Below are 18,415 nucleotides of genomic sequence, written 5' to 3' on the forward strand. Positions count from 1 at the left end.
CTGAGGGATAGTTCAGATGAGGAAGCAGATGATACAAAGGGAGAAAGTAGGGCAGGAAGAAGGAAGCAAGAGCGCGTTCCTGTGAAACAAGACCCACCTCAGAGAGTCACTGTGCCTGCAATGTAGGCAGAGGTCTGTTAGTATAATGATCCTGCCTTCACATGGTGTGTCCATGTCTCCAAAAACACACATACACACACACACACACACAGACATACACAAACATACATACACACATACATACTCATATATACACATACATACATATACACACATGCACGCACACACAATTTTACTTTCTAGCCTGTAGGAAAAGAAGAATTATTAGGTCTGAAGAAGAAAATAATCTAATTCTTTTTCCTTCTGAGTTTTCTGAACCAATTTAGAAATAGATATAAAAGAGAGTCAAAACAACTCCCTAGTTAATACAGGTTTATTAGGTTAGAAACCTCAGGCGGCACTGAGAGCAAACATGGATCTCTCTTCCTTCCCCCTGGCTGAGCCGACCTCATGGACAGTTCTAGAATTCTCTTAGACCCCACCCAGGGAGAATTTTCTTATACTGTTTTCCTGCTGATGGGCAGAAGCAAAACTAATGAGTGTCACGTGTAGACAGAGACCAAAGAGAAACTTCCAGACAGTTCAGTGTCCCAGCTTAAACTTATAGAGCAGTGGTTCCCCACCTGCGGGCCACGACCTCTGACAAACCTCTCTCCAAAATGTTTACATTACTATTCATAACAGTAGCAAAATGGCGATTATGAAGTAGCAATGAAAATAATTTAATAGTTGGGGGTCACTGCAACATGAAGAACTGTATTGAAGGGTTGTAGCATTAGAAAGGTTGAGAGCCGCTGATACCTGGAAGTATTTTTTTTTCAATACATCCCTCTTTGCCTTTTGTTGACTATAAACAGGCCACTTTCCAAACTATTGGCTCTCCTGACTCTGTGATTATTACTGTTAATGCTTCTGTGGTCCACAGACTGAGTGATCTGGACGGTTCTCCCGCAGAGCCCCTCATAGACTCCCAGTCGGAAGCTAGTTGTCTGCAATCTAAAGACAAAGCTAGGGCAGAAGTCTCAGGTGACCGCTCAGCAGCTGCCAGTTAGTGTGGGCTCTCGGCTGAGAGCTGAGTCCCTGCAGCAGCACCTGGTTTATCCAAATGGTCTTAGATCCTCAAAGCAAGGCAGCCAGGTTCCTAGAGAAACTTCCCCAAGAGGAAGTGGTTTAAGGGTGTTAGGCAGCACCTCACAGCTTCAGAAGTGCTGGCCTCTGAAGTTCCAGACCCATGGCACCGCAGCATTCTGATGGCGGAGGAATTGCTGAGACCAGTGTGCTTGGAGGCAGACACTTGATTTGCTGTGAAGATGTTTTGACAAAGAGAAGGAATCATGGTGGACCATCGTAAGATTCACCTTACCATGATTTTCCTGTAAAGCCCCTTACCTGCCGTGAAGTCTTGATAGGATTGACCACCTATCTATGAAAGAAAAATGAATGCAAGTTGATGCATTAGCCGTTTGATGGATTAAGAAAGGAAATGTAACCTGCTATGTAAAAGCAGACTTGCAAAGAAGCCGATTAAACTAAAGGATAAGGGACTCTGGGTGAGAGCAGGGTGTGTGAGCTCTGCTTGTTATGGGGAAATGTGGCCTACCCTAGATAGAACGTAAACGCAAGTTTGCAATCTGGACACGGTTTTGTATTTGTACAATTCTCAAAGGGAAGCAGAGGATGCACACTTCCAACAATCTATTGGATTCTTTCCTTCCTTCCTTCCTTCCTTCCTTCCTTCCTTCCTTCCTTCCTTCCTTTGTTTTCTCTCTTTCTTTTCTCCTCTTCCTCCTCCTTCTTTTGTGATATTTCAAGACTTCAAGACAGGGTTCCTCTGTGTCCCCCTGGCTGTCCTGTCATTCTTAATAAACATTTATTTGAGTGTTTAAGTTTATAGTTTTAATTAGTTTACTATTATTTCTCTCAGTAAGAGTCAGAGCTCTCAGAATTATAGAAGTTAGGCCTCACAGAGACTGGGTTTCCTGGGTTCAAAAGAAAAAATGTCCCATGGGTGTCCCATAGGTGTTTTGTTTGGTTTTGTTTTTGATGGCATAAAACAGTCTCAAAGTAGAACTCGAGGACTGACATCTGAGCTGCCCTCTGACCTACATGTGCACATCATGGCACGCATGTACCTGCATCCATGTGGCATGTGAATACACATACACACAGGTACATGCACACACACACAAACACACATTCACATATACATACACACACACAGGCACGTGCACACACACACATACATACACACACATATGTACACACACACACACGTACATGCACACACACGTACACATACACAAGCACATACAGAGAGAGAGAGAAAGAAAAGGAGAGGGAGGGAGGGAGAGGGAGGGAGGGAGGGAGGGAGGGAGGAGCTTCTAAGACTACTGGGCACATGGCATCTTCAGCATTTTCCAGAGCCGATCAATATTTTGACCTCAGAATCTTGAAAACACTTCACATAAATACATGGTTTTGGAAAATGGCAGACACAGGCTTAGGGCAACTTCAGAAATTGTTAGAAACACTTCCTTCCATCCAAACTGACATTTGTGCAGTGGTTTTTATGAAGTAAGTAACTCACATATCGATTCTTAGAGTTAAATATGATATAACTGTAGTTAAATATGATATAACCCATAGATGCAGTAGTTTAACATTTGCATGATGAGGAACAAAAACATCAAAAGTTTCGTTTTCTGTGATTAAGCCATTATGTTTCAGAAGACATTGTATGGACGGCTAACACAAACCCTGAGTTCATAGCACGCAGCGCATGGGCATGCGTAGCATAGCGGCAACTCTAACCTGAGTTGTGGTGTTTCAGGCGTGTTGGCTGGTGTGCGTGGTGTGGTAGTGTGCCAGGCTCCTGCAGCAACATTCCTCCAGATAGATGTCTTAGTCCTAGTGTACCTCGGAACCTGCTAGATTCACGTGAGGCTTCCAGGAACATCAAAAGCTATTGCAGGAAGTGAACAAAGGAACCCTGGGAGGGGATGGTTTCTGATGGAAGAAGGCCAGCAGCCGCTTCAGGGAGGGAATGTGAGGTCTGCACCAAACCCTGGAGTCCACTGAAGCCCTGGTTACCAGTGAGGATGGATGCTGGGGTGGACGGCTTGCACACCAGTCCAATTTTCCCGAAAGCGTTTTTCCCCGAGCATTCTGCGTCATAGGTTAATGTACAAGACTGGAGCTGTAAGTGGAAAGTTGGCAGAGTCCTTTGGAAATTGGCTGAAGGGCAGGAAACAAAGGATAGCAGTAAGAACCTAAAAGGCTGTTAATTGAGGAACTCCCCAGGAATGGGGTTGCTACTGGCTTTGGATTCTTTACATAAAGATTATGTGGAAAATGGTATTGAAAGGGACGTTCGTGTTGGCTGTTGGAACCACATTAGTGAGCTGTGAGTGGGAAAGCAAGTAGAACTGAAGAGTCCAGTTATTGACTGACTTGAGGAGCGGCATTTCCAACTGTGTTGGTGTGAACCCACATGGTTCCATTGGCCGGATTCCCTACTACTGGGTAGGCTGACTTCAGACTGAAGGAATCAACTTACCACTTCTTGGATCAGTAAAAAGCATTTGGAAGCCATTTGGGTACCCTGTTCACATGGCAGAACCCAAGATTGGGTATTGTCTTCAATCCTGGAAACATCTGTTTTAAGAAGGGCCAAAAGGCAGATGGAAACGCCTCTTAACTACAGATGTAAAATTGAACCACCCGACACTCCCCCACATCCCGTTACTTACTATTTCCTGTTCCGTGGAGCTAAGATGATCACAGTAGCTTATTATAGATCTGCCAGTTGGAAGCTCTCCAGCTCTCATTTAACACATCATGAAATTAACATGGTGAGGTAGGACTTAGAGTTGGGAGCCCAGGAGTGACATTTATGGTCCTTTGCACAGTCTTAGGAAACGAATTGTGTCTGGCATCACAGAGTCCAGAGAGCCTTTGATTTCCAGGCTCAGTAGGACTCCTGTAGCCTTGCTCCTCAATATATGGTCCAGGTATTTGCACCTCTGTCTTCCCCCTCTCCTGCAGCTCTCCTGTCCTACCCCAGAACTTAAGAAGCATCTGTGAGCGCTCAAGTTCTCTGGCTGACTGGTCCACACGCAAACATTTGAGGAATGATATGCTCCATATATCAATTCTTATAGGGACTCTGTATATGAATGTTGTAGCTCCATATGCTCTGACATACCCAGCAACCACAGAAAACAAAGAGAAGGGGGATTGGTTGTCTCCTGTCGAAGGAATATAACACTTGAACCGATCAAGGAGGGCTATCTGAAATCTCAGGTTCTACCTTTTTAGCTTCACTGACCCCACTTCCGCTGGCTTGGAAGGCTTAATGCCTTCTCCAGAATGTCAGCTTAGTACCAAGCAAGGATACCTTTCAAGGGAAAAAAAATTATATATATATATATGTGTGTATGTATGTATGTATATATGTATGTATATGTATATATATATGTATGTATATGTGTATATATATATGTATGTATATGTGTGTGTATATATATATATATATATATATATATATATATATATATATATATATATATATAAAAGCAGGTAGAATATGCCTCTGTATGTTCTTACCCTGGAGGGGCTTCATGTGCTGGGCTATTAGCTAATTATTACTGTCTTCTGGACTGTAAAGGCCTGGCCCCTGTGACTGCTTTTTAATTGTGTTCATTTATCACGGTGAAGCATTCCACCAAGCTGGCTGCTAACCCACAGGACCAGTCCCTTAAAGGATGTCACTGGCCTAGACAAACTGTTTGTTCTGGAACAAAGACTGAATTTGAGCCATCTGGTAGACCTCTGAGAAGCCCATTGTCTGTGCCTAAGATGGCCAGATGCCACTAGTGTCACCAGTGTGAAGGGACACCAGAGCAGCAATATATGCCACATTCTCTTCTTCTCTCCCTGAGCCTACCACATGCTTTCTCCAGCCATGTAGGGCAGAGGAATTGAGAGAGGGGAAGCTGATGTTTGTCCTCAGCCCGTGAGTTAGGCTGACTCTAGAGCATCAGGAAGGAATAGAGATGAAACCTCCAAGCTCCCCTTTGCTCCTCCCTGCCCCCATCAGCCTTGTCCGAGTAGGGTAAGCGTAGGGTTATGATCTCTTCATTCTTTCTAGTTTTCCAGGGATGTTCTGTCCTTCATAAGTAGTTTATTAGACAATGTTAGATATGAAAGATGGTGTGAAACCCGTCTGATGGCATGCTTTAAAAGTGCAACTTGACCTTGTGCCCAGCTTGGGATTCACCAAACCCTCACCCTTACCTGGGGGAGGGAGGGGTGTTTCTGGACTCTTTGGCCTTAGAAGAAACAGGCAAGAAGGATTTCAAATTGAGTGCATTAAATAAGTATGTCTTCTTAGTCCTTGACAAACACATATGGAGCCATTTCTTAAAATCCCAAATGGACTTCGTCTCCCCTATAGACTTAAATGGAAGAATCTATTTTTTCTTTCTGTTTATAGTACTTGGAAAAGGATACACTCTTAATATACACAGAGAAAGATGAGCAGGCCAGCCCATTGCTCATCCTGACTCACACGATGTCCACATGTATGCCATCCCTTCAGCTGTATCTCAACAGTTAGCTTCTCAACTCTGCTCTTTCTTGTTAATTATTCAGCCCTTCCCGGGGTCATTCACAGTTGTGACTTGGGTCTAAGTGTCTGTAAGCAAGCCTTGGGAAGAGGCTGTCCATTCCACAAAGCTGGCTGTGAAATCACATACCTCAAGTGCATCCTTGAAAAGTACTAGGCCAGACAGGGAGAGGCTAGGAATCAGAAGCTGCTTGGTTGGAGACAGAAAACAGCATCCTCCTCTGTGACTCACATTGCAGTTCCCCCCTGCTCTTTTCAGGTCAGAGTCTACGATCTCTCCAGATATGAGCACGGAGCAGATGACGTGCTGATCCTGGCTACTGATGGACTCTGGGATGTCTTATCAAACGAAGAAGTAGCGGAAGCAATCACTCAGTTTCTTCCTAACTGTGATCCAGACGACCCTCACAGGTTTGTGCCTTTATAGTGTCCTGGGGACTCATGACTTACAACAGAGGCTGTAGGAATAGCTCGGCAAACCAAACCACGGAAGGGACTCCGTGTCTTATACGTTTGTGACCACGTGAAAATCCTCCTTAAGGTAAACCAAGATACAGATGGCAAAGAACTTGATTTATTTAAAAGTTACCAACAGGGGCTGAGCTAGAGTGCTTACCCATCATGCACAAGGCCCTGGGTGCCATCTCTAGCACTTCATCAACTGGGTTTGGTGTGTCTTGCCTATAATCACAGCACTTGGGATGTGGAAGCAAAAATATCAGAAGTTCAAGGTCATCCTCAGCTAAGGAGTCTGAAGTCAGCTTAGGCTACATGAAACCCTATTTTAATAAAAACAAAAGCAACACAGTAACTCTTGGGAGTAGGGGGAGGGATTGAGACAGGTCCCAGTATGCAGTGCTTGCTGGCCTAGATCTCACTAGCTAGATCAGGGTATCCTCAAACTTGGAATGAGCACCCAGCCCCTGCCCCAGCAGTGCTGGGATTTCGGTGTGAACCACCACGGCTTCCTCCGTTCTCATTGTTCCCACTTCAGGTTAGTCCTGCTGACAGGTCCTCTCACATATTGATCAGCCATTAGGAAATCATTCCTTTTGCGTAGTTCAAAGACAGGAGAAGAAGTTTGCAGTAGAGTTTCCCTTTGTAGTATGACACCAGGGTAGATAGCCCTCAGAGCCCCCTGGGAAACTGGAAGCCCTAGAAGAAAGCAGCTCTGGCAGAAAAGTTTCAGCTACTACACCGAGAAATGATGTGTTGTGGGCAGAAGCCAGCAGAGTGAAGCCAGCAGAGCAGCCCAGTAGAACCGGCCCGACAAACATGCCCGTGCTGGATTTGTTAGCAAAAAATATAAATAAGTATCTTAGCATCAGAACATTTTAAGAGCTTTGAAAACATGGTCAAGACTGAGCCAGGAATGGTAGTATGTGACTTTAATGCCAGCATTTGAGAGGCAGAGGTAGGTGGTTCTCTGAGTTCGAGGCCAGGCTGGTCTACACAGCAAGTTCCAGGGCAGCCAGGGCTACACAGAGAAACCCTGTCTGCAAAAAATAAATCAAAATCTTAAACAAACAAACAAAAACAGGGAAGAAAAGAAAATATGATCAAGGAGAAGAGCTTAATATAAATGGGGCTCAGGGGTAAAGATGGCTCAGGGTTAAAGGAAAATATAAATAATCATTTTTTAATTTGTGAAAAAGTACTTACTTTTATGTTTTACTCACCAGGTATATGCACTTCATGCGTAGGCTAGAAGGGGGCATCGGATCTCCTGCAACTAGAGATACAAATGACTGTGACCCGATGTGTGGGTTATGGAAAACATTAATGGGCAGGGGGGTGGGCTCTCCTCCAGCTTGGATCACTCAGTCCCCAAATAAAAGACACAAAAGTGTTATATTTGTAATAAGCTTTAGACAGCACCAGAGCTGGACAGACATCAATGCTCTAAGCTATTTTGTCGGCTTCCCTGTCAATAACCCCGAGATATCACTTTCCACATTCTGCCTTGGCTGCTCTTAACTCTGATTGGCCAGCTCGCATGGCCAGTTCTCCTGAGAGAAGGCGGAGAAAGGAGAAGATCCCATAGGACAAGGCATCGGGAGAGCTGGCTATGAGGGTTGGCCAGTCAGAGTAAGAGCAGCCCAGGCAGAACTTGACAAGTCATATCTCAGAGCTATTGACACGGAAGCAGACAAAACAGCTTAGAGGGTGGATGTCCGCCCAGCTCTTGTGCTGTTAAGGTTTATTATAAATATAAAAATTCTGCATCTTTTATCTGGGAACTAAATGATCTATGGTGGGATAGAAATGCCCAATTAATATCAAATACTTATCACAACACATGTGGGTGCTGGAAATTGAACCCAGGTCCTCTGGAAGAGCAACAAGTGCTTTTAACTGCTGAGCCATCTCTCCAGTCCTAAATAATCACTTCTTAAGAAACTGAAGAACCTTAGATGCAGCCCCCTCTGATGTCTACTCATATTACAATTCATAACAGTAGCAAAATTACAGTTATGAAGTAGCAACAAAATAACTTATGATTGAGGCTCACCACAACATGAGGAACTATGTAAAGGGTGGCAGTGTTAGGAAGGTTGAGAACCACTGACATAGAAGACTTTTTTCCCTGTGCAGGAAAACTATCACGAAAGGAAATTTATTAAAGAAATTTCAAAGATAAAAAAAAAAAACCTGAGAAATTTTATTGCTGACCAATCTCTGAAGAAAAATCTGAAGGATATGCTAATCATAGAAAAGACCCCAGCTGAAAGACCCAAGAAAGCGAGTGGGTTAGTAAGCTGACATATAAATAAGTATGCGGGTGGGCATAAACACATCCTCCATAGGAAAGACTATAGGGTTAAGGTTGTTAGAACTCATTTACTGGATTAAAATGTCATATTGGCCAGATATGGTGATACCCACCTCCAGTCTAATTGGACATCAGAGACAGAAAAAAATCACAAGTTCACAGACAGCCCGAGGTACATAGTGATTCCATCCCCCAAACAAACAAAATCAACAGCAACAATATTATTAGCTGGCAAAGGATAGTAATCGGCTTAAATAGGCTGTGCTTTTTGTCTATTTAAGAACATGCTAAAAGTATTTAACAGGGCTAGAGGGATGGTTCAGCAGTTAAGAGCACTGACTACTCTTTCAAAGGTCCTGAGTTCAATTCCCAGCAACTATATGGCGGCTCACAACCATCTGTAATGGGATCCGATGCCCTCTTCTGGTGTGTCTGAAGACAGTGACAGTGTACTCACATATATAAAATAAGTAAAAAATTTTAAAGCATTTAACATGTAAGCTTTAAATCAATGTAACTAGCTAGGGCAACTAAAATAATAGTGTATTGCTTCAGCTGATAGTGGGAAGAGACCCACATGAAATACTGCCGAGTGTCTGAACAGCTTATAAATCAAGGAGAAAAATTATACTGAGACCTAGAAATGGCCTGGATTTGAAAGAGTGCAACATATGGAAAGTGTAAAGGCTGGATTTTTGACATTCTTTTTTTCTGGTTTATGTGCTAAGCATAGATCAAGGCTCCACTCACCTCTGATATACCGGAAGTAACTACCTTCCTCCATGCTCTAAGATAACTCTATCTAGAGCTTCCCTGTGTTCTAGGGATCCCCAACCATAGCCTTCTGTCATTTTGACCACAGGAAAAAACAAAACAAAACAAAAAACCCCAAATCTGAAAGAACCCTGTAAGCTCAGAAAAAGACCCATCTTGGTGTTTTCAGCCTACAGTAGCTCACAGGCTCTCTCTACAGAACCACAGCCGTGAGGTTGTCCGTCTGTACATGCTCCTCCTGAGTGCTGCAGCAGGCTTCCAGTTCCAAGGCCCTGGTACTTCAGTAACGGTATCCAGTGCTAGAAGTGAAGGCAGCAGAATAAATCCAAGGGAAGTCATGGAAGGAAAAAGAAGGCCAAAAAAGACAGCAAGTATACCAAAAGGATACATTATAAAGCCAAAATTTGATACTTTGAAAGAACTATTAGAAAAGGATACATTATAAAGCCAGAATTTGATACTTTGAAACAACCAACACATTAGAGAAACACAGTTGGAAACTGCACTTCTGACTCAAAGACTGGAAGTAGGGCAGTCATGGATGCACAGCTGCTGTGTGGTTTCTTTATCTCTCTCTCTCTCTTTTTTTTTTTTTTTTTTGGTTTTGGTTTTTCAAGACAGGGTTTCTCTGTATAGCTCTGGTTGTCCTGGAACTCACTTTGTAGACCAGGCTGGCCTCGAACTCAGAAATCCACCTGCCTCTGCCTCCCGAGTGCTGGGATTAAAGGCGTGCGCCACCACGCCCGTCTTGTGTGGTTTCTCTTACAGGTGGAATTTCTCTTACTACAGGTTTTAGAATCAGGCATAAAGTGGTTGTCACAGTTGCTGAGGGCTGGAAGGGGAGACAGGGGTAGGTGCTGTTTGATTAGCTGTGCTTAGAAAGAGGAAGAAGCACAAGAGATTGACAGTGGTGATGGCTGCATCAGGATGGGAATGTGCTTATTGCCACCGAAAAGCACTTTGGATATAAACTTCAAAGTGGTAGAGACAGTCAACCTTATTTTATGTACACTTATCATAATAAAAATCAATTTTAAAAGGCAATTAAAAATTAACAAAGTCAATAGAGTTTCTGAAGCATTAATACAAATGGGATTCAAATAAATAATAGTAATTCAGAGTAGCAATGACTCAGATGCAGTAGCAACTAAAATATAAGATTCAATAATCAACATTAGAACAACATAAAAATATCATTTCAAGCTATATTGAGTTTATACAGCACATTATAATAAAAAGATCAATAGACTTTTTAATTTTTATTTTGATGTGTGTAAGAGTGTTTACCGGCATGTATTTTTGTGCACTGTGTGTATGTGGTGCCCACAGAGAACAGCAAAGGTCACCAGATCCCCCAGGAGTGGGATTACAGCAGGTGGGCTGCCCTGGGGGTGCTGGCAACCAAGCTCCATTCTCTGTAAGAGCAGCAGGTCCTCTTAAACCACTGAGCCATCTCTCCAGCCCAGTAGGGTTTTCGAAATGGAACTTGACAAGCCAATTCGAAGGCAAACATAGGGAAACAAAATTGCAGACATATTTTAACATCTATTTAGGCTGTACAGAGTAAGACAAAGCTAAGCCAAATTAAAGCAATATGGAAAATAAAAATCGCCTCTTACCTCAAAAAATAAGACAGGAGTAAATTCCCAGGTAAAGAAAGACTTAATGCTAAAATACAAAAATAAATAAATAAATTTTTTAGAAGACAACATAAGAGATTATCCTAAGACCTTGAAGTTGGGAAGAATTTCTTAAAAAGCACAAATGGGTTTTTATTGTGTTTTAATTTTTTTGTTTTGTTTTTCTTTCTTTCTTTCTTTTTTCCTTTTAAGATAGATAAGGGGGAGCTGGAGAGATGGCTCAGTGATTAAGAGCATTCCCTGCTCTCCCAGAGGTCCTGAGTTTGATACCCAACAGCCACATGGTGGCTCACAACCACCATGGGTGAATCCCATGCCCTCTTCTGGTGTGTCTGAAGACAGCTATGGAATATTATATGGTATACTCATATACTATATATACATACATATGACAGATAAGGGGCTGGAGAGATGGCGGCTCAGCACATAGAAGCATCTGCTGCCCTTCCAGAAGACCCAAGTTCAGTTCCCAGCACCTGCATTGGTGATCCATAGTCACCTACAGCTCAGCTCCAGGGAAGTCCAGTGTTCCTTTTTTGCCCTCCAAAGTCTTCTGCCCTCTGAGGGCAGGTGCATACATAGGACATATACACACTTGTACACATAAATTTAAAAAAGAGTCCTTTTTTAAGGTCAACATTATTACATTAACAGTCATAAATTTTGGTTCTTCCAAAGTCAAAACTAGCCAAATGCTAATGCCAAAGGAAGAAGATGTTTGCCCTGTGTCTAGCTGAAGAGGGAGTTTTATCCATTCTGTACAAAGGACTCTCACAGAGCAACACAGCACACAAGCTGGGGATGTAGCAAGTTGCCCGGCATGCACGAAACCCTGACTTCATTCTCCAGAGGAGCATGGGGTGTTGGTACAAGCCTGTGAGCTCAGCACTGGGGCATAGATACAGGAGGAATAGATGTTCAAGGTCATCCTTGGCGACATAAAAACAAAAGCCAGTGTGTAGCCCCCAACAGGAACAAACCCAAGCTGCTGCTCATTAACAGGAAGAGATCTCAAAAACTTGATGCTGTTTAATAAGACGTATATGGTAAGGATCTAATTCTGCTTACATAAAATAAAAACTGTTTATATAGGTGTTAAAACTCAGACATGGAAAAAGGCAAAGGAACTGCCAAAAATTCAGGACTGTGAAGACCTTGAGAGGAGAATTGGCAAAAAGTACAAGAAATATATCATTGAGAAAGAACCCACGGGGCTCCTAAGATATTGACTGTCATGTTCTGTTCCTTTGAGTAGATGGCACATAGCCTGTGTTACTTTAAAGCTACAAATATTAAATGCATTCCTTCGTCCCTACACTTACGGAGTTCAAGTTCTAGCTTTTCCTTATGTCCCTATGACCTATGGAAATATATTCCCCTATACTCTGTCCCTTATATGTGAAAGTGGAGATCCAATCGTGCTGGCCTCACATTAGATACAAGGCAAAGCGCTTTGTATATTGCAGCCCCAAAAGAAGTATGTACTGGGGCTAGGGAGATGGTTCCGTTAGTAGAGTGGTTTCCGTGAAAACCGTGAGGACCAAACCCCCTTTATAAAAATAAAAACAAAACAAGTATGGTGGTATATAACTCTGGGGGGGGGCATAACTAGTTAATAGAATGTTTGCCTGCCACATACAAAGCCCCAGGTTCAATTCCCAGTACCCAGTGAGGAGTCAGAGGCAGGCAGATCTTCGGAGCTTACTGGCCAGCCAGCATAGCCTAATTGTAGTGCATCCAGCCCATACATGAGAAGTTCTGTCTCTAAAACCAAGGTGGATAGCGCCTGAAGAAAGACACCATAGTCCCCTGAGGTTAGCACCTGGCTTTCGTATGTATATGAACATATACACAGATTCACCTACAGGAACGTGTGGGTGTTTGTGTGTAGGCAGAAAAGTGTATTATGGTACAACATTATGTGCTTCATAACAGAAAAAAAAATGCTTTCAGGAAAACTGTAAAGCTAAGTTCTCTCTTCCCTTCTAGAATTCCTTGGACTGAGTGTGCTCAGGTGCGTAGGTTTTGATGGCACTGTTGTCATCAATTCCTCCCGCTGCTCTTCTCCATCTTTAGCTCCCATCCACTTCTGCACCCTCCCCTCCCTGTTAGCATGCCCGTTTGCGCTCTGGTGACTTTTAGAAAGCCAGATGCCCGTTAGGAGTTACAACGCACTTCATGCCTTTTACATTTCTCCTGCCTCTGGGTTTATTTACCAGCCCGTCTCTCTCCGTGGCATGTGCTCACCCACCATGAAGTTAAAACCTACAGAGTGTGTGTGTGTGTGTGGCCAGTCAGAGTGGTCGCCTAAGGTTCAGGAGAACTTCCAGGGACAGCAATTAAAAATGGTCTGGCTTGGTTTGGTCTGGCCTGGTCTAGTCTGGTTTGGTTTGGTCTGGCCTGGTCTAGTCTGGCTTGGTTTGGTCTGGCCTGGTCTAGTCTGGCTTGGTTTGGTCTGGCCTGGTCTAGTCTGGCTTGGTTTGGTCTGGCCTGGTCTAGTCTGGCTTGGTTTGGTCTGGCCTGGTCTAGTCTGGCTTGGTTTGGTCTGGCCTGGTCTAGTCTGGCTTGGTTTGGTCTGGCCTGGTCTAGTCTGGTTTGGTTTGGTTTTAGTTTGCCTCTCAAAGAGAATGGCCAGGGCAGGGGTAGTCGAGGAGGATGTGAAGGAGACAAAGTTTTCAAGAAGAGAGAGGCTGTCCAAGCTGGAGGGGTGTGTGTGGCTAGTTTGAGTGCTGCCTAGCATGCATAAAGCCCTGGGTTCAATCCTAAGCACCCCATAATCCGGGTGTGATGGTATACACCTGTTATCCTAACTCCTAAGTGTGTAGTCAGGAAGGTGAGCACCAAGTGTGAGGCCAGCCTGGGCTATCAAATAAGTAAGAAAAAACAAATAAGAGAGAGAGAGTTTTGGGCTATAGATAAGAAAGATTCTAGTTGGTTTTTATAACAGAATGTAGGGGACGAGTGGGTCAAGTGGGGGGAGGGGGTTCCACTTTATGAAGCGGTTACCATTTGGAGTCATTTGGAGTCATTCACCTGGCAAATCCTCTGAGGTGTTTATTGTGTGAGCCAAGGCCTGCCAGAGGCTGGAAAAGAATCTGTGAGATACATCAGCCTCTGCTCTGTTCCTCTTACAGTCTCAGGTCCAGATGGGGTTACAGAGGCTTCTAGAAATTTCCAGGGAGAATGTAGCCTGCTACAATGGATTGTTTGTTTCTTTGTTTGTTTGTTTGTTTGTTTTTCGAGACAGAGTTTCTCTGTATAGCCCTGGCTGTCATGGCACTCACTTTGTAGACCAGGCTAGCTTCGAACTCAGAGATCCACCTGCCTCTGCCTCCCAAGTGCTGGGATTAAAGGCGTGTGCCACCCCGCAGGCTACAATGTATGTTTAAAACCTGAAAAATTAAATCAGCCTGAGACAGTCATCATAGTGGCAAAGTGGAGATGGGGGAGGAGCCCAGCAGTCAGTGTGCCTGGGGGAGGAGCCCGGCAGGCAGTGCAGCTGGTTGCACCAGCCTGGGAATGCCATCAAACAAGGTGTGAGAGCCCAGTCATCCTCTGAGCCTTCTGAATTCACAGCATTAACGATGACACATGTGCTGTGTAAGAAGGGGGAGCCTGTGGTAATGGAACAGATCCTGTGTAATGCGCCATTCATATATATATATATATATATATATATATATATATATATAGTTGTTGAGTAACTGTACTCAGGTTGTTCCTCCACCCTGTGTGTGCCCTCGTAATGGAAGCCGAGTTGGGCGATCAGGGAGACTTAATTTGTTTCCAGCTCTGGAATTCTGTAAGATGGCATTTTCTTCTCTTTCATGTGTGTGGCATTGTTGCACATAAGCTGTATAATTTGGCAGGAGCCTTGGCCTGTCTCCTTGAGAGGCCCATGGACACTGAGCACTCAGGCTCACTTATGGCTGGGAGCTCTTCTGTGCAGAGAGATGGAAACGGCAGAGGAAGTCGCCCCAAAAGGTCTCAGCCCCAGTCAGAGTTCTGAAATGAGGAAAAGGCTGTAATTCCAGAGGCTCTGTTGACCTTTACGTCTCTTTCTCTGTCAGGGTAGAACCCCTGGGTTTGCCTATGGGATCATGTCTTTGGAGATGTGACCAGTGGCTGTGCCCCAAGCTTGGGGGGGGGGGCTGACTAAATGGGGCTGGCCTATTGTTTGACTCAAAATGGGGGGAAAAAAAAGATACATTCAGATACATTCCAAGAATGGGAAACCTCAGGGACCAAAGAGGAAGCAAGGCAAACAAAAAGAGCATGTGTCTGCGATTGACAGTTTCTCTCTCCCCCTGAGATATGAGCCAGGTTGCCCCAGAGCTACTTGGAGAGGAAACCAATAGAAAGGAGCAGGGTCTAGGTTGACCAGTGACACACAAGGATTTGTGGTTTCTTGATGGCTAGGTGTGTGTTTGTGTTGTGTGTGGGTTTTCTCTTTTTATTTTTCTTTTGTTTCCGAATGACAGTCGTTCTTAACAAATTGCCAGTCTTGTCTTCCCTGGATAACACCCCCCCCAAAAGAGGAATGTAAAATAGCACCCCCTCCACTTCTGAGGGACACAGGGTTTAGCATAAAGACCAGTCAGCATACCGCTGACCCTCATGCCTTCCTCTCAGGCAGGGAGTGAGTAGGTACAAACACCCCTGTGATCTGATAAGCCCCAGCTTTCCCTCTTTTTGAACTGTCTCCTCAAAGGAATCAGGAAATTAAAAGGCAGCTTTGTAGGGGAGCCAAAGTCAGAGTGCAAGGGGGGGGGCTGGAAGTGACTGCTCTATGGGGTCACCAGATGAACTGTTCAGAGGGAACACATCACACTAACGTTCTAGAGGGAGGTTATCAGAGGTCACGGGGCTTGCTCTGTATCTCTGGCCAGGTTCTCTTTTACAACTTAAAGACTGTGATTCAGTGGTTAAGGTAAAACATGTGGAACTGACCGTCAGCTCTAAGCTGGAGGTTTAGTGGTGGGCCTCCCTCCCCACCAGGGAAATAGACAAAGTGGGAGCCAGTGTCTGAACCATCCGTGAAGACAGTTACATTTTGTCAGAAGGGAATAGATTGTTACTACTTCTAAAAGCGAGGTGGGCAGGTAGAGGCGAGAGAAACCAGAGCCCACCTCCAGATACTGAATCAAAGCTTTTCAGGGTCTTTGCTCTCCTCATTATTTCCCAAACCCATCTGTAGAAACCCTGGTTTTTCTACCTTGCACCTAACAGCTCCCTGTTGCCTCTGCCATGACACAAGGACAGTATGTGCACTCTCTGCAGATACAAACAAGACCTGGCACGTGCTCACACATGGAGCTACCTGCCCAGCCCGGTCAAGAGTTGGATGGAGTCTTAAAGTTCCGGTGTACCAAACTCTCTCTCCCACGACTGGGAGATACCTTTTTGATGGTAAGGGTTTTCTACCCTTCTGCCTGGAAAGGGAAGGTTAAAGGTAAAAACAAACAAACAAACAAACCTATCAGTACACTGCAGCCTTAATAGAGCCATTAATGCCAGTTTGTATTACCCTGGTAATATCTAATTTATTTTGGCAAAAGACAAAATATTTAAGGTTTTCTTTCTTTGTTCTCTCTCCTCTCTCCTCTCTCCTCTCTCCTCTCTCCTCTCTCCTCTCTCCTCTCTCCTCTCTCCTCTCTCCTCTCTCCTTTCTCCTTCTTTCTCCTGGGAGGGGAAATCTTTCTGTAAGTTGGTTGAAGTCATTTCTCAGCAGCACCATATGCTCTCCAGAAACCATGCCTCACACGCAAAAAGGAAGTGTTCCTCCCCCCTCCCCCACCCCCTCCTTATCACTTGCAGGTTTTCAGAACAAATCCCCGAGTGTTTGATCTGGTGTTTGTAGACTAGATACAAATCTGCATTCAAGTTCCTTGTATGCTGCTTAGCATATTCGGATCCGTGGGAATCTGGACGCCAGCCTGAGATCCTGGCTGCAGCTGCCTCCTCGGCTGCACAGTCAGCCATCTCTCTCTGGTTACTGGGGCTGGCAAAGCAGAGCTGTGTAAGCACTTAGATGTGTGGCCACCTCAGGGAATTTCAAAGACCTTGCCAGGGAGGACGGAGAAGGAGCCGGGTTATTATTCCTCCTTGGATTGAAATGTTGCTGTTTGGGATTTGAACTAAAATAAACATTCACCACTGAAGAAACCAGGGAGCCCTGGCACTGCCAGGGTACTGAGAGGTAGAAAAATCCTGGCAATGGATAGCAGGAGCAGGGGATTCTAACCCTTCCCACGGGGCGGGGTGCCCTCTCCACCCTGAAGCCTCGCTCTGGTGCCTCAGGCTTCTTGGCCTAAGCAGGTCCGTTGTACCCTAAGCTGGTGTCAGAACCCATTAGTAGCTTCAAGTTTTGGTCTGAAGGGTGACCCACCTCCCCTCCTAATGGATGTGCCTCCTCTCAAAACAAATGACTACTTTCTAAGCACAGCAAAGGCCACCTCCAAGCCTAGCCCGGGAGCTAGGCTCATCACCATAGATTTCCTGGGAAGCCCCAAAGCTGGGGCGCTTTTCCTCCCTCTTAAATCTCAGAGAGCTGCTCAGAATGCCGAGGGGGTTGCTCCTGCTCGTCACATCGTAACAACGGAGGGGTACCGCCAGCAGACTGAGGTTGCCTTTTATATGCTAATGTTTGGAACCCATTCATCCCCCAGTTCTTCCCCACCTACCCTCCCTCTCAGAGGACCTTTTCTGCAGGATCCACAGGGCTGGTGGAAGTTCCCACCCAGCTGTAGCTTTTAATGACTGTGGGGATGGTTAGCTGAGGCCTGGGGTTGACTTATTTTTGACAGTCCCAGGCTGATGCCAAGGTGGTCTCGTGGGAAGCCGCCTCTGTAAGAGGTAAACGACTTGCCTGTGGGAAGAAGACATTTGAAGTCTGATGAAGGGGGTGATTGTTAACACTTCTTGATCTCCGGCCATGTGCGGGCTGCCATATTGGATGTTTGTAAAAGACGATCTTAGTCTCTGGAGAAACCTGGAGATTTACAGTGTTAGTACACAAGGCTCTCAGGCAAGGAAAAGAGGGGTCCTATAAGCTAAATGATTTTTTCAGAACCATCCATCTAGTTGGTGTGAAAGCAGAGATGAAGTCTCTGGGGGGGGGGGGGGTCCATAGCCATTGAACCCCTCATTTGAATCACTGCAGAGGTGACAGAAGCAAGAGCCACCACCACACAGCAGAGACCGTTGTGGTGTACGGCCCTACCTCAGTGGTTTAGAAAGAGCTTCACCTTCCGATAGCTTCAGCCCCCTCTCCTTTTCTGTTTTCTCTGCCACCCCTGCTGACCTTCCTCCGATGATCCGCCCCTCTCCCTCTCCCGCTTCAGAGTGGAGCCCTCTGAATTTTCAAAAGCCCCATTTTTCCTTGGCAGTCATTTCTTCCCGCAGAACTTTGCCAATCAATATTGAGAGCTTCAGGCAGGGAAGGAGAATAGTCTTAAAATTCACCTCGTCTCCCGGGAAGTCGCTTGCTTTGGAGAGAATGAGCACTTCCAAAGAGCATAGTTTTCTAATGCTGCCTGGGCA

General features: G+C 44.9%; 1 protein-coding gene across 1 annotated transcript in view; it reads left to right on the forward strand.

Moving 5' to 3' along the window:
* Positions 1-18,415, forward strand: part of Ppm1h (protein phosphatase, Mg2+/Mn2+ dependent 1H) — a 273,399-nt gene that overhangs the window by 246,267 nt on the left and 8,717 nt on the right. The window contains exon 9 of the mRNA XM_021174330.3: positions 5,946-6,097. Within this exon, the coding sequence (XP_021029989.1) occupies positions 5,946-6,097 (152 nt within the window). The remainder of the gene's footprint in view (positions 1-5,945; positions 6,098-18,415) is intronic.

Source organism: Mus caroli, unplaced genomic scaffold (assembly GCF_978045245.1).
Source record: "Mus caroli unplaced genomic scaffold, Mus_caroli_1 scaffold_9, whole genome shotgun sequence".
Classification (NCBI taxonomy): domain Eukaryota; kingdom Metazoa; phylum Chordata; class Mammalia; order Rodentia; family Muridae; genus Mus; species Mus caroli.